This window comes from Triticum dicoccoides, chromosome 7A (assembly GCF_002162155.2).
Source record: "Triticum dicoccoides isolate Atlit2015 ecotype Zavitan chromosome 7A, WEW_v2.0, whole genome shotgun sequence".
NCBI lineage: Eukaryota > Viridiplantae > Streptophyta > Magnoliopsida > Poales > Poaceae > Triticum > Triticum dicoccoides.
In genome coordinates, this window is record NC_041392.1 from 76,724,632 (window position 1) to 76,740,047 (window position 15,416).

The window sequence follows — 15,416 nt, forward strand, 5'->3', positions numbered from 1 at the left end:
ATGCTCGCATTCCTCAGTCGAGTCCTAGAATTCATCCTTCCGACTCAGTGTCAATTTGAACATGAGCTGATCCTCGACCAATCAAGTTGTCGTCGAATATACCCCTAAGTCTATTTAGCTTGTCCATTCTTAATCAAAGTGTTTTCTTCTGATCCCTTGATTTGGCAATCATAATCATTTGCGTTTGAGCTTTGAATTAGTTAATGGTTTCTATAATCTGATACCTTGCATTGGTTTCCCTTCTGATTGAGTACTGATACTCACACCAGGTTCCTTGTGGTCCGCGAGACCATTTGCTTGGTTATTATCCGACTGTGTCCTTCATTTCCAATAACCTTGAGAGTTTCTCCCCTGATACATAATGCCTTTGGTAAATTATGTTTTCTGCCTTTGGCAAGTTATATCCTATGCCTTGTCAACCATGCTCTGCTTCAAGCACGTGTTAGTTGACCTTAAAGTTCATGGTATATGTCCTAAGATGCCCCGATGGGTTGAACCTATGCTTTCCATAATCTGTGTGAACCCAAAAGTTTTCACGGGTCATACTCCTCTGGTAATTCACCGGGTAGGTTTTGACACTGAAATCATTTTTATTTTGAGGAGTGAATGAAAGGTTATGCATTGGAGAAGTGGGAGTCGACCTTGAACTTTGCGTTCATGCCCATGGACACGATGTAGAAGTTATCATGGAAGCTGCTCGTGAAAATAATTACCCCCTTGTTATGAGTTCATCTTTTATCCATGGTTTGATCATTTATGATTGTAGTTCTGACCATAATTTCTTCCTTTGATTCCATTTCTCCGACAATTTAAAGCGCTTGTCTTCTATAGATCAACACCCAACTTCAACCTTTAATTTGATATGCCTTCGAGTATTATCCACCTGGTATCTCGAGGATATCATGCCATTGCACTACATCTTATGAATTTGTAATGGAGTAATACCTTTCCCTGTCATAGTCACTCCACGAGTTCTGGGTTGTCGTCAACCGAGAACACCGAATAGTGGATCGAGTCCGCACTGCGATTCGACAACTTTTAGTAATCTTCATTGCTTACGAGTTTGCACTTGATCATGTCATTCCCAACGGATTGACTACATCATCATCGTCAGGCTGACTGCTTGACCATTCTACCTATGTCCTTCATCCCCGGGACACAATCCCGATAGTGCTCTAAGCTTACATCAAACTTTGAGCATCATATTGTTTGTCTTGAGAGACAACCCTGAATTCTGAGATGGCATCTTATCTATGGTTGTAGTAACCTTTTACTTCACCATTCCCTTGATGTGATGTCTTCGCCGATCGATTACATCTTCTTGAAACCTCTCGATAAATGTGTCATGATCATCGTCAACATTTTAACTTCTTCCGAGACGTACATTGAGTTCCTGATGAGAAATTCCATGCTTGCCCCCTCGATGATTTGGGTTAACATCGACAATATTATTGCATTCCCTCCAACACAAAACTTGTTCTTGTTTTGTGTTGTACCTTGAGTTCCGTGATATCCAACAATTGTTCTTCTTTACCTTGGAGTATTACCATCTGTCTTGTCAAGAATGTCATGAGACTTTCACCACCTCTTATGAATTATTGATGCAAGTAATACTTCTAACCATAACCTTCCCTTCTTGGTCCCCATGTTGATTCTAATCGGGATTCCAACAAGTGAACGGTACTGGTGGATTTTGTACTTCTAACAACCCTATTGCTTTGAAGTTGATGGTCGATAGTTCGTTCTTAGACTATTGGTTGTTGAACCACCATTCTAACGTTGATCATGCTACCTAAGCCCATCTTTCGGGTGCACCTTTCAATCAATGTTCAATTGTGTATGCTTTCCTCGAGCATACATCATTATATCACTTGATCTGACAAATGTTATCTCCTTGTTCACATAATTGTGGAAACCCATCCTTTCGAAATCTCGATGAATTGTCACTGAGTTCATCAACTACCTCCTTATCCCTTCATTGGTTTAATGATGAGCTCTTGTTCTGGAACTCCCTTCCATAGTACATTTCCCGAGAATCTTACAATGTCATCTCGTCAATTTGTTTTGCACCTTTTCTTCTCAAGCATCCTGAGTCTAAGGTATCCTGACACCAATCAGATCTGAATCTCGGTCAGATATGATGGTGGGAACATATTTACAAGAGTTATAACATTGGTCTTTATATGACTCGGTAAGGTGATGTCATGCCTAGCACACCTGACCGGAGAACCTATTGTTATAATTTCCTTTTTAGCAAGGAGAACCATTTTTCCATGAAGAATTTGAATGCCTTGTTTAATAAGTTATCCTAATGGATCCTTTGTGTTTCCAAGGTCTAAACTTTGCTTGAAGACCATGTCAGTGCTATCTCGAAGCATGTCTGTGGTACTTCGATTTTCAATAAAAACATTTGAAGCCCAAAGCTAAATGTTTCTTGCCTAGTTATCCAAACACTCTTGCTTGGGTAATGTCATGAACGCCCTCCCCCTTACCTAAATGGTTTTCTATGTTATATCCTATCATGGATATCATGCTCTGGTTGACCTTGGGAAGGATATAGCCCCGAAATATGTGTTTAAACACATTTTTCTTTCCATTGTTCTGATTAAATTTGATAGACACTTTTCCCTTTCCATTGGTTTGTTTAAACCCTTACTGTGATCTATATGATAAAAGCAGTAATAATTCCTTGCTTGTGCAAACACCTCGGTGTATAACTCTGTCAGTAAGACCCTGTTACTATTGTTGATATCATTCCGGTAGCCACCGATGGACGAGAACTTTGCCTATTGGCCCGCCTCGTTCAACGAGCAGGAGAATGGTTCCCTTCGTCCCTCTCCCTTGGTACCGATGTTGTTGCCGACATAACCGACAGACTATCCTCTGACATGCCTTGCTCACATGATCGTGCAAGATGTCATCACCCTTCATACTTTTAACCCACATGGTGGACCCATAACCCACAGTTCCACAGGATCAAAACCTGACTCTCATGTACAACCTATTGTCAAAGTTATTTCTAGCGCTTGACTTCGTATGTAATTCACGGGCCACCTGCTTAGTGATCTATTATGGTATCAGACGCAATACTTATTCCCATTGCTCTGAACCCCTGTCACCCTTCATATTAGGCAACGAACGAATGCCTATGCGCTTCAAACTTCTATTTTGCGCCTTCTTACTTTGTTCTCGATATTTTCTTAAGTTTTAATTCAAGAGTTACTATCCGGTATCCGCCACCTTCCCTAATGTTGTCGACTAGATAGTCGACCTTGCATAGGTTTGTTCTCCCGGAATGCCCACCCTTTATTCTTTCAGAAGTACGATGGAGTTCCTGAAGAAAGGATGCCGACTTCATCATGATGACCTGAAGCAGAGAAATGAAGACATCAATGTATTGGACCGGCCTCTTCAAGAAGAGCAAGCCAGGATGAGAAGACCCGCTAGATTCGTTACCAGACCTCCCCCCTTTCACTACCTCTTAAATCTTGGAACGAGATTTCTTGTAGTGGAGGAGATTGTGACGCCCGGGTAATTAAGCTACAATAACCCCCTCGTAATGATGCCACATCACCTCGGTTACTAATGATAAACTCGCATTGATTAGAAACCGATTCAAATTGAAATTCAAAATCAAGGCAAACAACAAAAAATTTCAAATGTTAAAACTAAAATGTTCGGGTTGTGACAACTATTGCATAGGCAGTTATGGTGAAGAAACCCTACTTTTATAAAATGTTTAGATGTTATAAGATAAATAAAACAGTAGCAAAAACTATTATTTAAATACTGTTAAATAATAAATAATTACAAAACTATTTTATTTTACGTAGCTAGTTAATGTGGCAGTGGCATATTTGGTAACGTCAAAGTAGGTACCATTTTGGTATTTTGCTAAGTCAAAAATAAAAGAAAACTAAGCTAAAACAGAAAAGGGTAATAAATAAAAGAAAAGAAGAAAACAGAAAAACAGAAAACTAAACTAAAAAGAAAAGAGAGGAAGAAAACCCCCTGGGCCGTGGCCCAACCGGGCCAACCCACCAGGCCCAGCCGGCCACCCACCCCCACTCCTTATCCCCTCACCCCCTGTAACCCACTCCACCGACACCCCACCTCCCCTCCCCCCACAAAAATATCTGCCCCCTCTCTCCCCGATTGGATCGGGATCGGGGAGGAGGTCGCTGCCCCCGCGCCAGGACGCCGCCGCCGCCCGGAGCGCTCCCCCGCCGGCCTACTTCTTCTCTTCGCTGTCATCCCCGTCATCCACCTCGCGCACCGCTGCCACGATCCCTACGCCCTCCGTGAGCCGCACCCCTCCCTCTCCTCCTCTCTCCCTCAACGCGTCGCATCGCCGCTGCCCCGCTGCGTGGTCGCTCCCTTCTTCCCCCTTGGCACGCTCACCGCGCCCCGCGGCTGCGCACGCACCCCCGCCACTGCCTGGGTCGCCCGCCGTGGCCGGCTCCTGCTGCTGCCGCGCGCTGGTCTCGCCCTGCTCCGGTCCACCGCCCGACCGCGCCCGTCGCCCCCTGCTGCGCGCGCCGCCAGTCTTGCCGTGGCCTCGCACTCGCCTTCGTGCCTCCTGCGGCCGCCTGCTCTGCCATCGCTACGCGCCTGCTCTGCCATCGTTGCCGCCGCTGCGCCCGGCCACCGAACCGCGCCGTGGCCGCGCCGGTTCCACCCGCCACTGCGGCCGCTGACGCGCCGTCCTGCTCCGCCCCACCTCCGGCTCGTTGGGCCGCCGCCCCGCCGTGGCCTCGCCGCGGCCATCTCCGGCGCCCGGCGCCCGCGCTGCATCGGCACCCCTCCACTCCCGCGGGTCGTCGCCCAGGTCGGGCGTCTACAACGCTCGTGTGCCCATTAGGCCCCGCTGGCCCTATGACATGTGGGGCCCCACCCCACAGAACGGTTTATAAAAAAAGAATAAATAAAAATAATAAATAAAAATAATTAATTAATTAATTAATTAATTAAGTTAATTAATCATGTTTAGTTAAACTAATTAAACTTGATTAACCTAAATATCTAATTAACCTAACTAATCTGTTAGTTAGGGTGATGTGTCAATGACAGACGAAACCCACACGTCAGTTTGACCCAGTCAACCCCCTATTGACTGCTGACATCATACTGACATCATGCTGACGTCAGCGTGCACTGTTCTGGATAATGTTGGATTAAAATAATTAAATAAATGCTAAAAATGATTTAAATCTTTTAAAATCAATATAAAATAAACCGTAGCTTGGATGGAAAAACTTTGTACATGAAAGTTACTCAGAACGACGAGACGAATTCGGATATGTAGCCCGTTCGTCCACCACGCACCCCTAGCATAGCGAACACTCAATTTTTCCTCTCCGATTCATCTGTCCGAAAACGCGAAACACCGGGGATATTTTCCGGATGTTTCCTCCCTTCACCGGTACCACCTCATACCGCGTTAGGGCACCCCTAGCACCGATACATGTCATGTCATGCATTGCTATGCATCTGTTTGCTTAATATTTATTGTTTCTTCCCCCTCTTCTCTCGCTAGACACCGAGACCGACGCCGCTGCTACCCAATACGACTACAGTGTTGACGACCCCTCTCTCTTGCCAGAGCAACTAGGCAAGCCCCCCCCCCTGATCACCAGATACCGCCTATTCTTCTCTACTGCTTGCATTAGAGTAGTGTAGCATGTTACTGCTTTCCGTTAACCCTATTCTGTTGCATAGCCTGTCATTGTTTCTACAACTGTTGATACCTTACCTGCAATCCTACATGCTTAGTATAGGTTGCTAGCACTTCATCAGTGGCCCTACATTCTTGTCCGTCTGCGATGCTATACTATCGGGCCGTGATCACTCGGGAGGTGATCACGGGTAAATACTTATACATTTACACATACTATACAGGTGGTGACTAAAGTCGGGTCGACTCATTGAGTACCCGCAGGTGATTCTGATATGGGGGCTGAAGGGGCAGGTGGCTCCATCCAGGTAGTGGTGGGCCTGAGTTCCCGACGGCCCCCGACTGTTACTTTGAGGCGGAACGACAGGGCAGGTTGAGACCACCTAGGAGAGAGGTGGGCCTGGCCCTGGTCGGCGTTCGCGGATACTTAACACGCTTAACGATATCTTGGTATTTGATCTGAGTCTGGCTACTGGCCTATACGCACTAACCAACTACGCGGGAACAGTTATGGGCACTCGACGTCGTGGTATTAGCCGAAGCCTTCATGGCGTCAACGGATGAGCGGCGCGCGCTGGGTTGGACCGCGTAGCGCAACTTCCTTTGTAATGGAGGTTGCTAGGTCTGCTCTCCGGCCGCCGACGCAACGTGCAGGTGTGCAATGGGCGATGGGCCCAGACCCCTGCACGCATAGGATTTAGACCGGCGTGCTGACCTCTCTGTTATGCCTAGGTGGGGCTGCGACGTGTTGATCTTCCGAGGCAGGGCATGACCTAGAAAAGTGTGTCTGGACAAAGGGGATCGAGCGTGTTGGGAATGTGGTGCACCCCTGCAGGGAAGGTAATCTATTTGAATAGTCGTGATCTTCGGTAACAGGACGACTTGGAGTTGTACCTTGACCTTATGACAACTAGAACCTGATACTTAATAAAACACACCCTTCCAAGTGTCAGATACAACCCGGTGGTCGCTCTCTAACAGGGCTACGAGGAGAGGATCGCCGGGTAGGATTATGCTACACGATGCTACTTGGTGGATTTACCTTCTTCTCTCTTCTACATGCTGCAAGATGGAGGTGGCCAGAAGCGTATTCTTCGATAGGACTAGCTATCCCCCTCTTATTCCGACATTCTGCAGTTCAGTCCACATATGATAGCCTTATTCCATTTGATACCAATGCGTACATATGTAGTGTAGCTCCTTGCTTGCGAGTACTTTGGATGAGTAATCACGGTTGGTTTGCTCCCCCTTTCCCCCCTTCCTATACCCGATTGCTGCGACCAAACGATGGATCCCAGGAGCCAGTCGACACTGTCGATGACGACTACTACTACTCGGGAGGTGCCTACTACTACGTGTAGCCCGCTGACGACGACCAAGAGTAGTTTAGGATGATCCCAGGCAGGAGGCATGCGCCTCTTTCAATCTGTATCCCAGTTTGTGCTAGCCTCTTAAGGCAAACTTGTTTAACTTATGTCTGTACTCAGATATTGTTGATTCCGCTGACTCGTCTATGATCGTGCTCTTGTATTTGAGCCCTTGAGGCCCCTGGCTTGTAATATGATGCTTGTATGACTTATTTTATTTATAGAGTTGTGTTGTGATAACTTTCCATGAGTCCCTGATCTTGATCGTACACGTTTACGTGTATGATTAGTGTACGATTGAATCAGGGGCGTCACATTCAAGCCGCCAAAGGCAAAAAATAAGCCTGAAGTGCTAACGACATGTTTCCATAAAAATCATCGATTAACTTAGTGGATGGATAATATGTTTTCCTCATTATTATTTTTTCAATTCTAAAGCATATGTACCATGCATGAAAAAATGACACTTTTGTTAAATATAAACAACAATCATATAATAAATCATCTGTACATTCGGTTTTAGTTTTCATATTAAATTCAAAAAATCAAGTTTCATAATATCAATTCCTTTTAGTATATATTACAATCTATTCCGCAGCAACGTGCGGGGTATTATCTAGTTGCATAAACTGATCGGTCTGAATTGAGTAACTTTCTTCGGGGAATTTACTTTTGGGATCATGACAATAGTAGTGTCATTTCACCCTTCTGGCATAACCCGGGAATTGATCGCATTCAGAACTTCCATGACTAGATCATCACCCAACATAGACCAGAACCATTTATAAAAGACCGCGTGAAGACCATCCGGTCTTGGTGCCTTGAAATCTCCAATGAAAAAGAGAGCCTTTCGTACCTCCTCGGCCATGTATGGCGCCATCAGGGACGTATTCCTTGCTTATTCCTTGCTTCCGAAACTCGCCTATGGACTTTACTGAAAACATTAATATCGGGAACGGTCATCTGGGATGTAAAAAGCGCTTTGAAATAACTCGTAATGATACTGTTTATATAATCCAACTCCTCCTTCCAAACCCCTGTATGGTCAAGCAATCTTCGGATACAATTCCTTTTCTTACGGGCTGTAGCTGCTTTGTGGAAATAAGATGTATTGAGTGCCGCTATGCATCGGCTGTTGGATCTTTTTTAAAGATCCATCACCTCGTCGTTGGATCTGACGAATTGAGCGACTGAGCATCACCTTCCTCCATTGCAATACAGTTCGTGTTGCAGGAACTTTCTGCAATACGAGTCATGTTGTAGAATTTTTACAAACATAGGTAAAGTTGCGGATTTTGTTTTTGCAACAGAGTATTGTTACAGTTTTTTTTTTGCAACAAAGTTCTTTTTTTAATTGCAATTCAGTTTTTTTTTGCAGCAAAGTTCTCATTGCAATTTAATTTTTCTACAACCGAGCTCTCATTATAAATTTTTGTTTTTGCAACAGAAACTCATTGTAGCGGAAAGTGAGCAGCGGCCAAATTGACCAAAAAAAAAGGGAAAGAAGGAACTGCTCGGACAAGACATGCATCGCATGGCCGAGCGAGCGGATACTCGCGTGTGATCCGCCGGTTGAAGCCAAGCATTTTTCATCATATATTCGCAGTCTAAACACAAAAAAAAAAATTACAACTTACTTCCTCCGTTTTAAATTACTCGTCGCAGAAATGGATGTATCTAGAACTAAAATATATCTAGATACATTCATATTTGCGACAAGTAATTCGGAACGGGAGGGAGTACAAATTACTGCAATTCCATATTATCCAGCTCCACTCGTTGCGCCGATCCAGCAGAAGATAAAACGTTCCCATCTGCGCCCGAGAACATTCCCTATAAATACCCTGCGCACGTCGACACGCACTCGTAGTCGTAGTCGTGTCTACAAGTGCAGCGCAACCACCATGACGCTTACCCGCTACCTCGCAGCGCTGGCCGCCGCCGCCTCGCTATTCTTCATGCTCGGCGGCCTGCACGGCGCGGAGGCGGGGACGGCGGACAACGACTGTGCCGTCGCCCAGACGGCGTTCGGCGACTGCACCGGCTACGTCGCCGGCGTGGAGGACAAGCTCTCGCCGCGCTGCTGCAGGGGGCTCGCCGACATCAAGGACATGGCGCCGACCTTTGACCGGCGGCGCGCCCTCTGCGCGTGCATCCACAAGGAGATGGTCGCCGCCGGCAAGGTGCTCACCCGCCGCGCCGCCACGCTCCCCGCCAGGTGCAGCGTCCGCATCTCCTTCCTCCCGACCGCCCACGACTTCGACTGCTATCGGTACGTACCTCGAGAAAACATGCGTGCTCCAAACTTTGTTCGTGCCAGATGCTTCAATAGCCTTGTTCGTAATTTGTTTTCCAAAAGGTGAATAGATAAAAATGCTTAGTCCCTTTTCAGGATTCCGAGAGCTGATTGAGAAGTCGGCTTAATCATGGCGCCCAACAAAGAGCATCGAATAAGATGACTTGCAAGACTTGTGGTGGGCATATTTACGTTTCTCTTTCTTTTCTTTTTTCCTTCTTCAATTTCACAAAGAGTAAACAGAAGAATAATCTAGCTAGTAATGATTTTTGGAATAAAGATCATTGCAAGCAGGAGCTGTTTACTTTGAAACAATATTTAGAAACTTAAGTCCACGTGTAATTTGTATCTTATCCATATTATTAATATATTAAACTGTAATCTGTATCTTATCCATATTATTAATATATTAAAGTTCATCGTAATTTTTTTGAAAAATACTCCATCCATTCACAAATATAAGATGTTCTAACTTTTCTATGGATCGGATGTATGTAAACACGTTTTAGGTTGTTTGTTCACTCAGTTTGGTCCGTATGTAGTAAATATTGAAATATCTAAAATATACTAGTATTATATTTGTGACGGAGGAAGTACTAGTAATTAGCTCCCTCTCGGGCAATTTTTAGAGGAGAATCATTTGCCTTCTCTCAAACACATTGGAGGATACTGTTAAGAAGTCTCTTTCCCTACTTGACTCGTGATTGACGGCAACTTAGCTTGGCAGATTTGCTTTCGTTGAATATGACTTCAACGTTAATGCAATCGCTAGGTACAGCTCCGGAAGTCCAAAAGAGGGCTCAGTCCAAAACGCTACATATTGATTGCCATTAAATAAACGCTCGTGATTATTCTCATTCTATGGACAGAAAATGTCACGTCATTTGCAGCTTTGTCCTTCGCTAATTATGTCTGAAAATATTGCCGGTGTTTCATTGCTGCATGCATGTCAGAAGCGGAGAACAGATGGTGCACAGTCCAGGCGATATGAGCCTCGAAATATTTAGGCTCTGTGCAGCCTAAGGTTTTTTTTTTTTTGGAAGTGCAGCCTACTTGTCCTTCCAAAAAAGGAAAACCAAAGAAAAAGAAAAAACAGCAGAAACCCAAAAACCTAAAATGGCCAAGACGAATCAGGGATTACAAGGAAAAAAATGAAAACAAAGAAAATAGAGCAAAAACTAAGAGAAAAATGTAACAGGCAACCAGTCAACATGCGCTCCGCATACGACATGTGTCCTCGTAAGACTACTCCCCCGCCCACTCAAGAACGCCTCATGAAAGCTCACTCAAGGGGCATCTTCTACTCCCTCCGTCCCACAATATAAGACGCTCTTATATTATGGGACGGAGGGAGTAATTAATTGCTCCCTTGTTTGAAATAATTGTTACTGCCGACTAATGTATCCAAGCAATTTGTCAGAAGCGCTTCTTGGGCAGGCCATTACTATTTTTTGACATAATTTTTTATTACATAAAAAGAATTTGACATGTTTTAGAAAGTATTTGTAAACTAAAAAACGCTTTCAAACTTCAAAAATAACCTTAATTTTAATAATAATATTCAAAAATCCAACAAAATGTCCACCGGTTTATTTCATTTCTAAAATTGAAAAAGATTACGAAAATTAAGAAATATCCCGAAATTCTAAAACTATCCACAAGTATCAAATGTTCATGAATCAAAATCCCTAATTTAAAAATACTGTAATTTTTTTAAAAAAATCTTGGATTTTGAAAAATGCTCCCCTGGTTTAAAAAGTGTTCATTGCATATGCTAGGCGATGTATTGTTAACTAAAAATATTTTCTGAAAAAAATGTTGTGGACTACAAACTAGGGAAAAGTAAAATAAAAATTAGAAAGATACGAAATAAGTTTGTGGATTAATAAATAAAACAAAATAATAAAAGCGAAGATAAAAATGAAAAAACACAAAATGTGAAAAAAATTGTATTTTAACATACACAAAACTTTTATCAAAACAAATATTGAATAATTTATAAATATATTGTTAGTTTTAATAAGTTTTTTAAATATCTAGATCCGTAAAAAACAACAGCAGTATTTTTAGAAAAACAGATTAATGAACGAAGGAGGAAAAAAAACTGAAAATCCGCTCGCGACAGACTGGGCCAGCCCATTTAAGCTGGTTTTCAGGTGGAGCTTCTCCTATTTGATGCCAGTGGGCGTCAAATAGGTGGTCTCATCCAACACCTCGGAATAGGATCCCAATTGCTCGATTAATATGCTCCAATTTTATTCTCGCGCATATCTTTTTTTTTGTTGGAAAAACTTTTGATCTATTCATCATCTGTCAATATTTTACAAAAAAACACTAGAAGTAAAAAAATCTAGGTTCATAGACCATCTAGCAATGACTACAAAGCATTTGAGCGAGCTGAAGGCGTGCCTCCATCATCGTCGGTCCCTCAGCGGAGTCGGGCAAATCTTATTGTAGTCCACAATCAGAAAGTTGCCGTACCGAGGCCCAATAGGACCATCACACCAGAACAGCAATCGTCGCCGTCGATGAAGAGATGCATAGACCGGAAGGGTCCAACCTGAAGACACACGAACATAAACAAACAAATACCGGATCGAAGGGATGCATCAAAGACAAACACCAACCGAATCATGTGAGATCCGCCGGAGAAATACCTCCACGTGCACTCTAATTGCGCTAGACGCATCACCAGAACGAGGGGTAGGCGAGGAGAAACTTATTCCAACTTTAAGGAGCCGATGTCGTCTCGTCTTGCAGAGCAGGACATAAACCTAAAGAAATGGGGGGAAACACATAAAAACGGAGCAGGAGTCCTCTCACCGGCAAGGGCCAGAATCCACTGCGCCTCCATGGCCTTAAGGCCATAGAAGGCAAAGTTGGTTTCTGGTGACGCCGATGGGAGGCGTGAGATCCCTAGCTAATCACCCTTGCGCGGGACACACAAGGCGTAGGGTATGAGACGTGCGCGGCGTGCATATCTCTTTGAGTTCTATATATAATTCTCTAGGTTTACTCAACATCAGTCGCCTGAAATTTGAATTTGTGTCAGTCGTTTCGGTAGAGAGGAAGCAGCGGCCATGGAGGAGCACCGAGGCCGCCGGCTGAGGCAGCAGCAGTCGCGACGGAGTAGCCTCCTCGTTTATCTTAGGGGTGCAACGGGTGCAGAGGGGGCAGCAGCCTCATCGTCCATCTTAGGGGTGGAGAGGTTGCAAGTTCGTCGGCGTCGGAGTTGGAGGTCTGCCGGGGTTAGAGGGATGGCCGTGGTCAGAGGAAGCACGACGGTGGGCGGCGATTGAGGCGAGGGCAGGGCAGCCGGGTTGGCGCGAGAGCGCCGACAGCCCAGGGTGGCGGAGGGCAGTGGTTAGGCCGGCGGCACGTGTGGCGGTTTCAGGTTTCAAGGAAGAAGATGAACAATAGATGATGCAGGAGGTAGAACAAAACAATCTGGCCACTCATTTCGCATCCAACGGCTAGAAACAGATCGACTGATCCAAATTTAATTTTCAGTCAAACTTACCCCTAGCATGTCCCATACCTCTCCTAAAGAAATCTAGTCGAGTCGTCCTCCTGGATAAGATGTGGACAGAAATTTCATCGCCATGTAACTAGTCGACATCGAGGTGCCAAACGACTCCGTCGATAAGAGCTATTGGGAGTCATCAGCGTGTTATCCCCGGCGTACCTTTGATCCGTTGAGCGAGAGCCGCCGTGTAACTAAATAGGAGTGATAAATAGTACTATTTCCGTCTGAAAAAGTTTGTCCCTCAAATGGACGTATCTAGCACCAAATTAGTGTTAGATATATTCATTTAAGAGACATGTTTGGGACAATTTTTTTTCAGACGGAGGAAGTAGCATGTGATTTCTTTCTGATAAAGCAGGCTAATGTTCGTCTCCTTGCTTTGTTGTGAAGCAGTCTGACATTGTGCCAAGCCAACGCCCAAGTTGCCTAGCCACACTATATTAACTTGCCGTGATCTCAAATGTAATGGCATGTCATGGCTGATGACTGCGTCCGATCGAGGCAGGTGCGCACCAATGCGGCTACAAGATAAGGTCGACGACCTCCTAACCGCATGATTCAGAAGCGGGGCGTCGAGATTTCGAAATCAGAATCAAGGAGTTGCCCCAACCAAACTTCGAAATCGATTTCTAAATTAGATCTGACAACGCGGCGATCTTGTACAGAAAAAATACGAAGGTACCATCGACCACGACCAGCTGACCTGTACAGTTTTTCTTTTTCTTTTCCGCCCCTGCATAGTCAAACATACAACACATCGTCATCCAATCCAACTGTAACGGCGAACCAATCTATAGTTGGATGGTTAGAGCATTTTCAACAGCCGCGTTAAAAGACGCGTGCGGTAAATTGGCTTTTTAGCACGCGCGGGACGTTTTCGCGCGCTCCAGCGGTGGCGGAAAACTAGCGTGCACGGGGAAAAGGCGGCAGCTCACGCGCTACATTTAACGCGCCGCGTCCGGCGCGCCTATAAATTGCAGCGCCATCTGCCGCTCTCTCCATCTCTCCATCGCCCTTTGCCGCCGACACGCCACCACCGCGCCACTATGCTGCCTCGCCGTCGGGGAGCTTCGGGCTACCGTGGCGTCCGCATGCGTCCGTTCGGCACCTACTCCGTCGAGATTCGGTCGGGCGGCAGCATACGCCTCCCCCTCGGAACCTTCGACACCGCCCAACAGAGCGCCCACGCGTACGACGCTGCGGCGTGGCATCTCCTGCGGTCCCGTCAAGACATGAACTTCGCCGATGTGGCGACGCGGGAGCAGGCACAGGAGTTGACGCCTTTCCCACAGCTTCTCACCGACGAGGATCGTCGCAAGCAACGGAGACGGGAGCGTCGTCTCAGGCTGGCCGAGATGAACGAGCAAGTCTAGCGCTGTGGAGCCATCGCTTCCTGGAAGATACCAACGAGGAACAGTTCTTCACCTAGAGGAGGGCGAAGAGGGCAAAGAGGAGGGAGGAGCGAGCCGCCTATCGCGAGGACAAGCGAACGCGGAGGGCGGTAGCTAAATACAACATCGCGCTAAGATATGCGTCCTCCTGGACTCCGACGACGAGCGGTTCCTTGACGCCTACGCACACACGTCGGATGAGGACATCACCAAGACGGAGTCCGAGTCAGACGAGTAGTACACGTTTTTCGTTTTATTTTGTATCGTAGAAGTAGACTATCATAGAAGCAGGCAGAGTCCGAGTCGGATGAACTATGAATCGTAGTAGGAAAAAACAGATGAAATATACCGCGTCTGCTGGAGCGGCTCGCGCACGCTTTAATTTGCAGCAGCCGCTGGAGTCAGCGCACCGCCGCGTGCAAAAGCTGGCTAACCCAGCGTTGTATTCCTACTTTTAACGCGCGGCGCGTTGCGCGGTTGTTGGATATGCTTTTAGAGGTTCTGTGGTATCCCCAGTCCATCAGGACTTAAATCCTGGTGCTCGCATTTATTTTTAAGAGGTGCTTATAGGGATAGGGTGTGCGTGCGTGTGTTTATAGGGACCAGGACTTAAATCCTGGTGCTCGCATTTATTTTTAAGAGGTGCTTATAGGGATAGGGTGTGCGTGCGTGTGTTTATAGGGACCAGGACTTAAATCCTGATGCTCGCATTTATTCCTGAGAGGTGCTTATAAGGGTAGGGTGTGCGTGCGTGTGTTTGTAGGGATGAGTGTATGCGCGTGTATATAAGCGTTTGTGTCTATACTGATGTTAAAAAAATCCAACTATAGTACGATATATGCCTTTTTTTCCCCTAATATACATGACTGGTTTTCCTTCTAGAATACTCCCCCCGGCCTAACAGCGGGAGTACATGTCTATGTACTGTTATATCAATTGAAGTTTGCTTACCACTATACGCTTTCCGCGCCGTACAGTATAGTCTGCCTACAAAAACGTTTTATGCTTAGGGCAATCTGTAATACAATTTCCATCGTACGACGCGGGCTGGTGGGCCTCGTGTCCGAATATAATTTTCAGAGATCTTTTTTTAGTCTTGAGAAGAGACGACTACTCCAACTTGCAACGGCTTCCTTCTCTCTCTGTCAAAAAAAAAACTTGC

General features: G+C 45.5%; 1 protein-coding gene across 1 annotated transcript; it reads left to right on the forward strand.

Annotated features, from left to right (window-relative positions):
* The first annotated feature begins 8,924 nt into the window (after positions 1-8,924).
* LOC119330903 (non-specific lipid-transfer protein A-like) lies at positions 8,925-9,762 on the forward strand. Its single transcript, XM_037604036.1, has 2 exons — positions 8,925-9,313; positions 9,434-9,762. The coding sequence occupies exons 1-2, from the start codon at positions 8,946-8,948 to the stop codon at positions 9,450-9,452; spliced, it is 387 nt and encodes a 128-aa protein (XP_037459933.1). The 5' UTR covers positions 8,925-8,945; the 3' UTR covers positions 9,453-9,762.
* Positions 9,763-15,416: the final 5,654 nt, after the last annotated feature.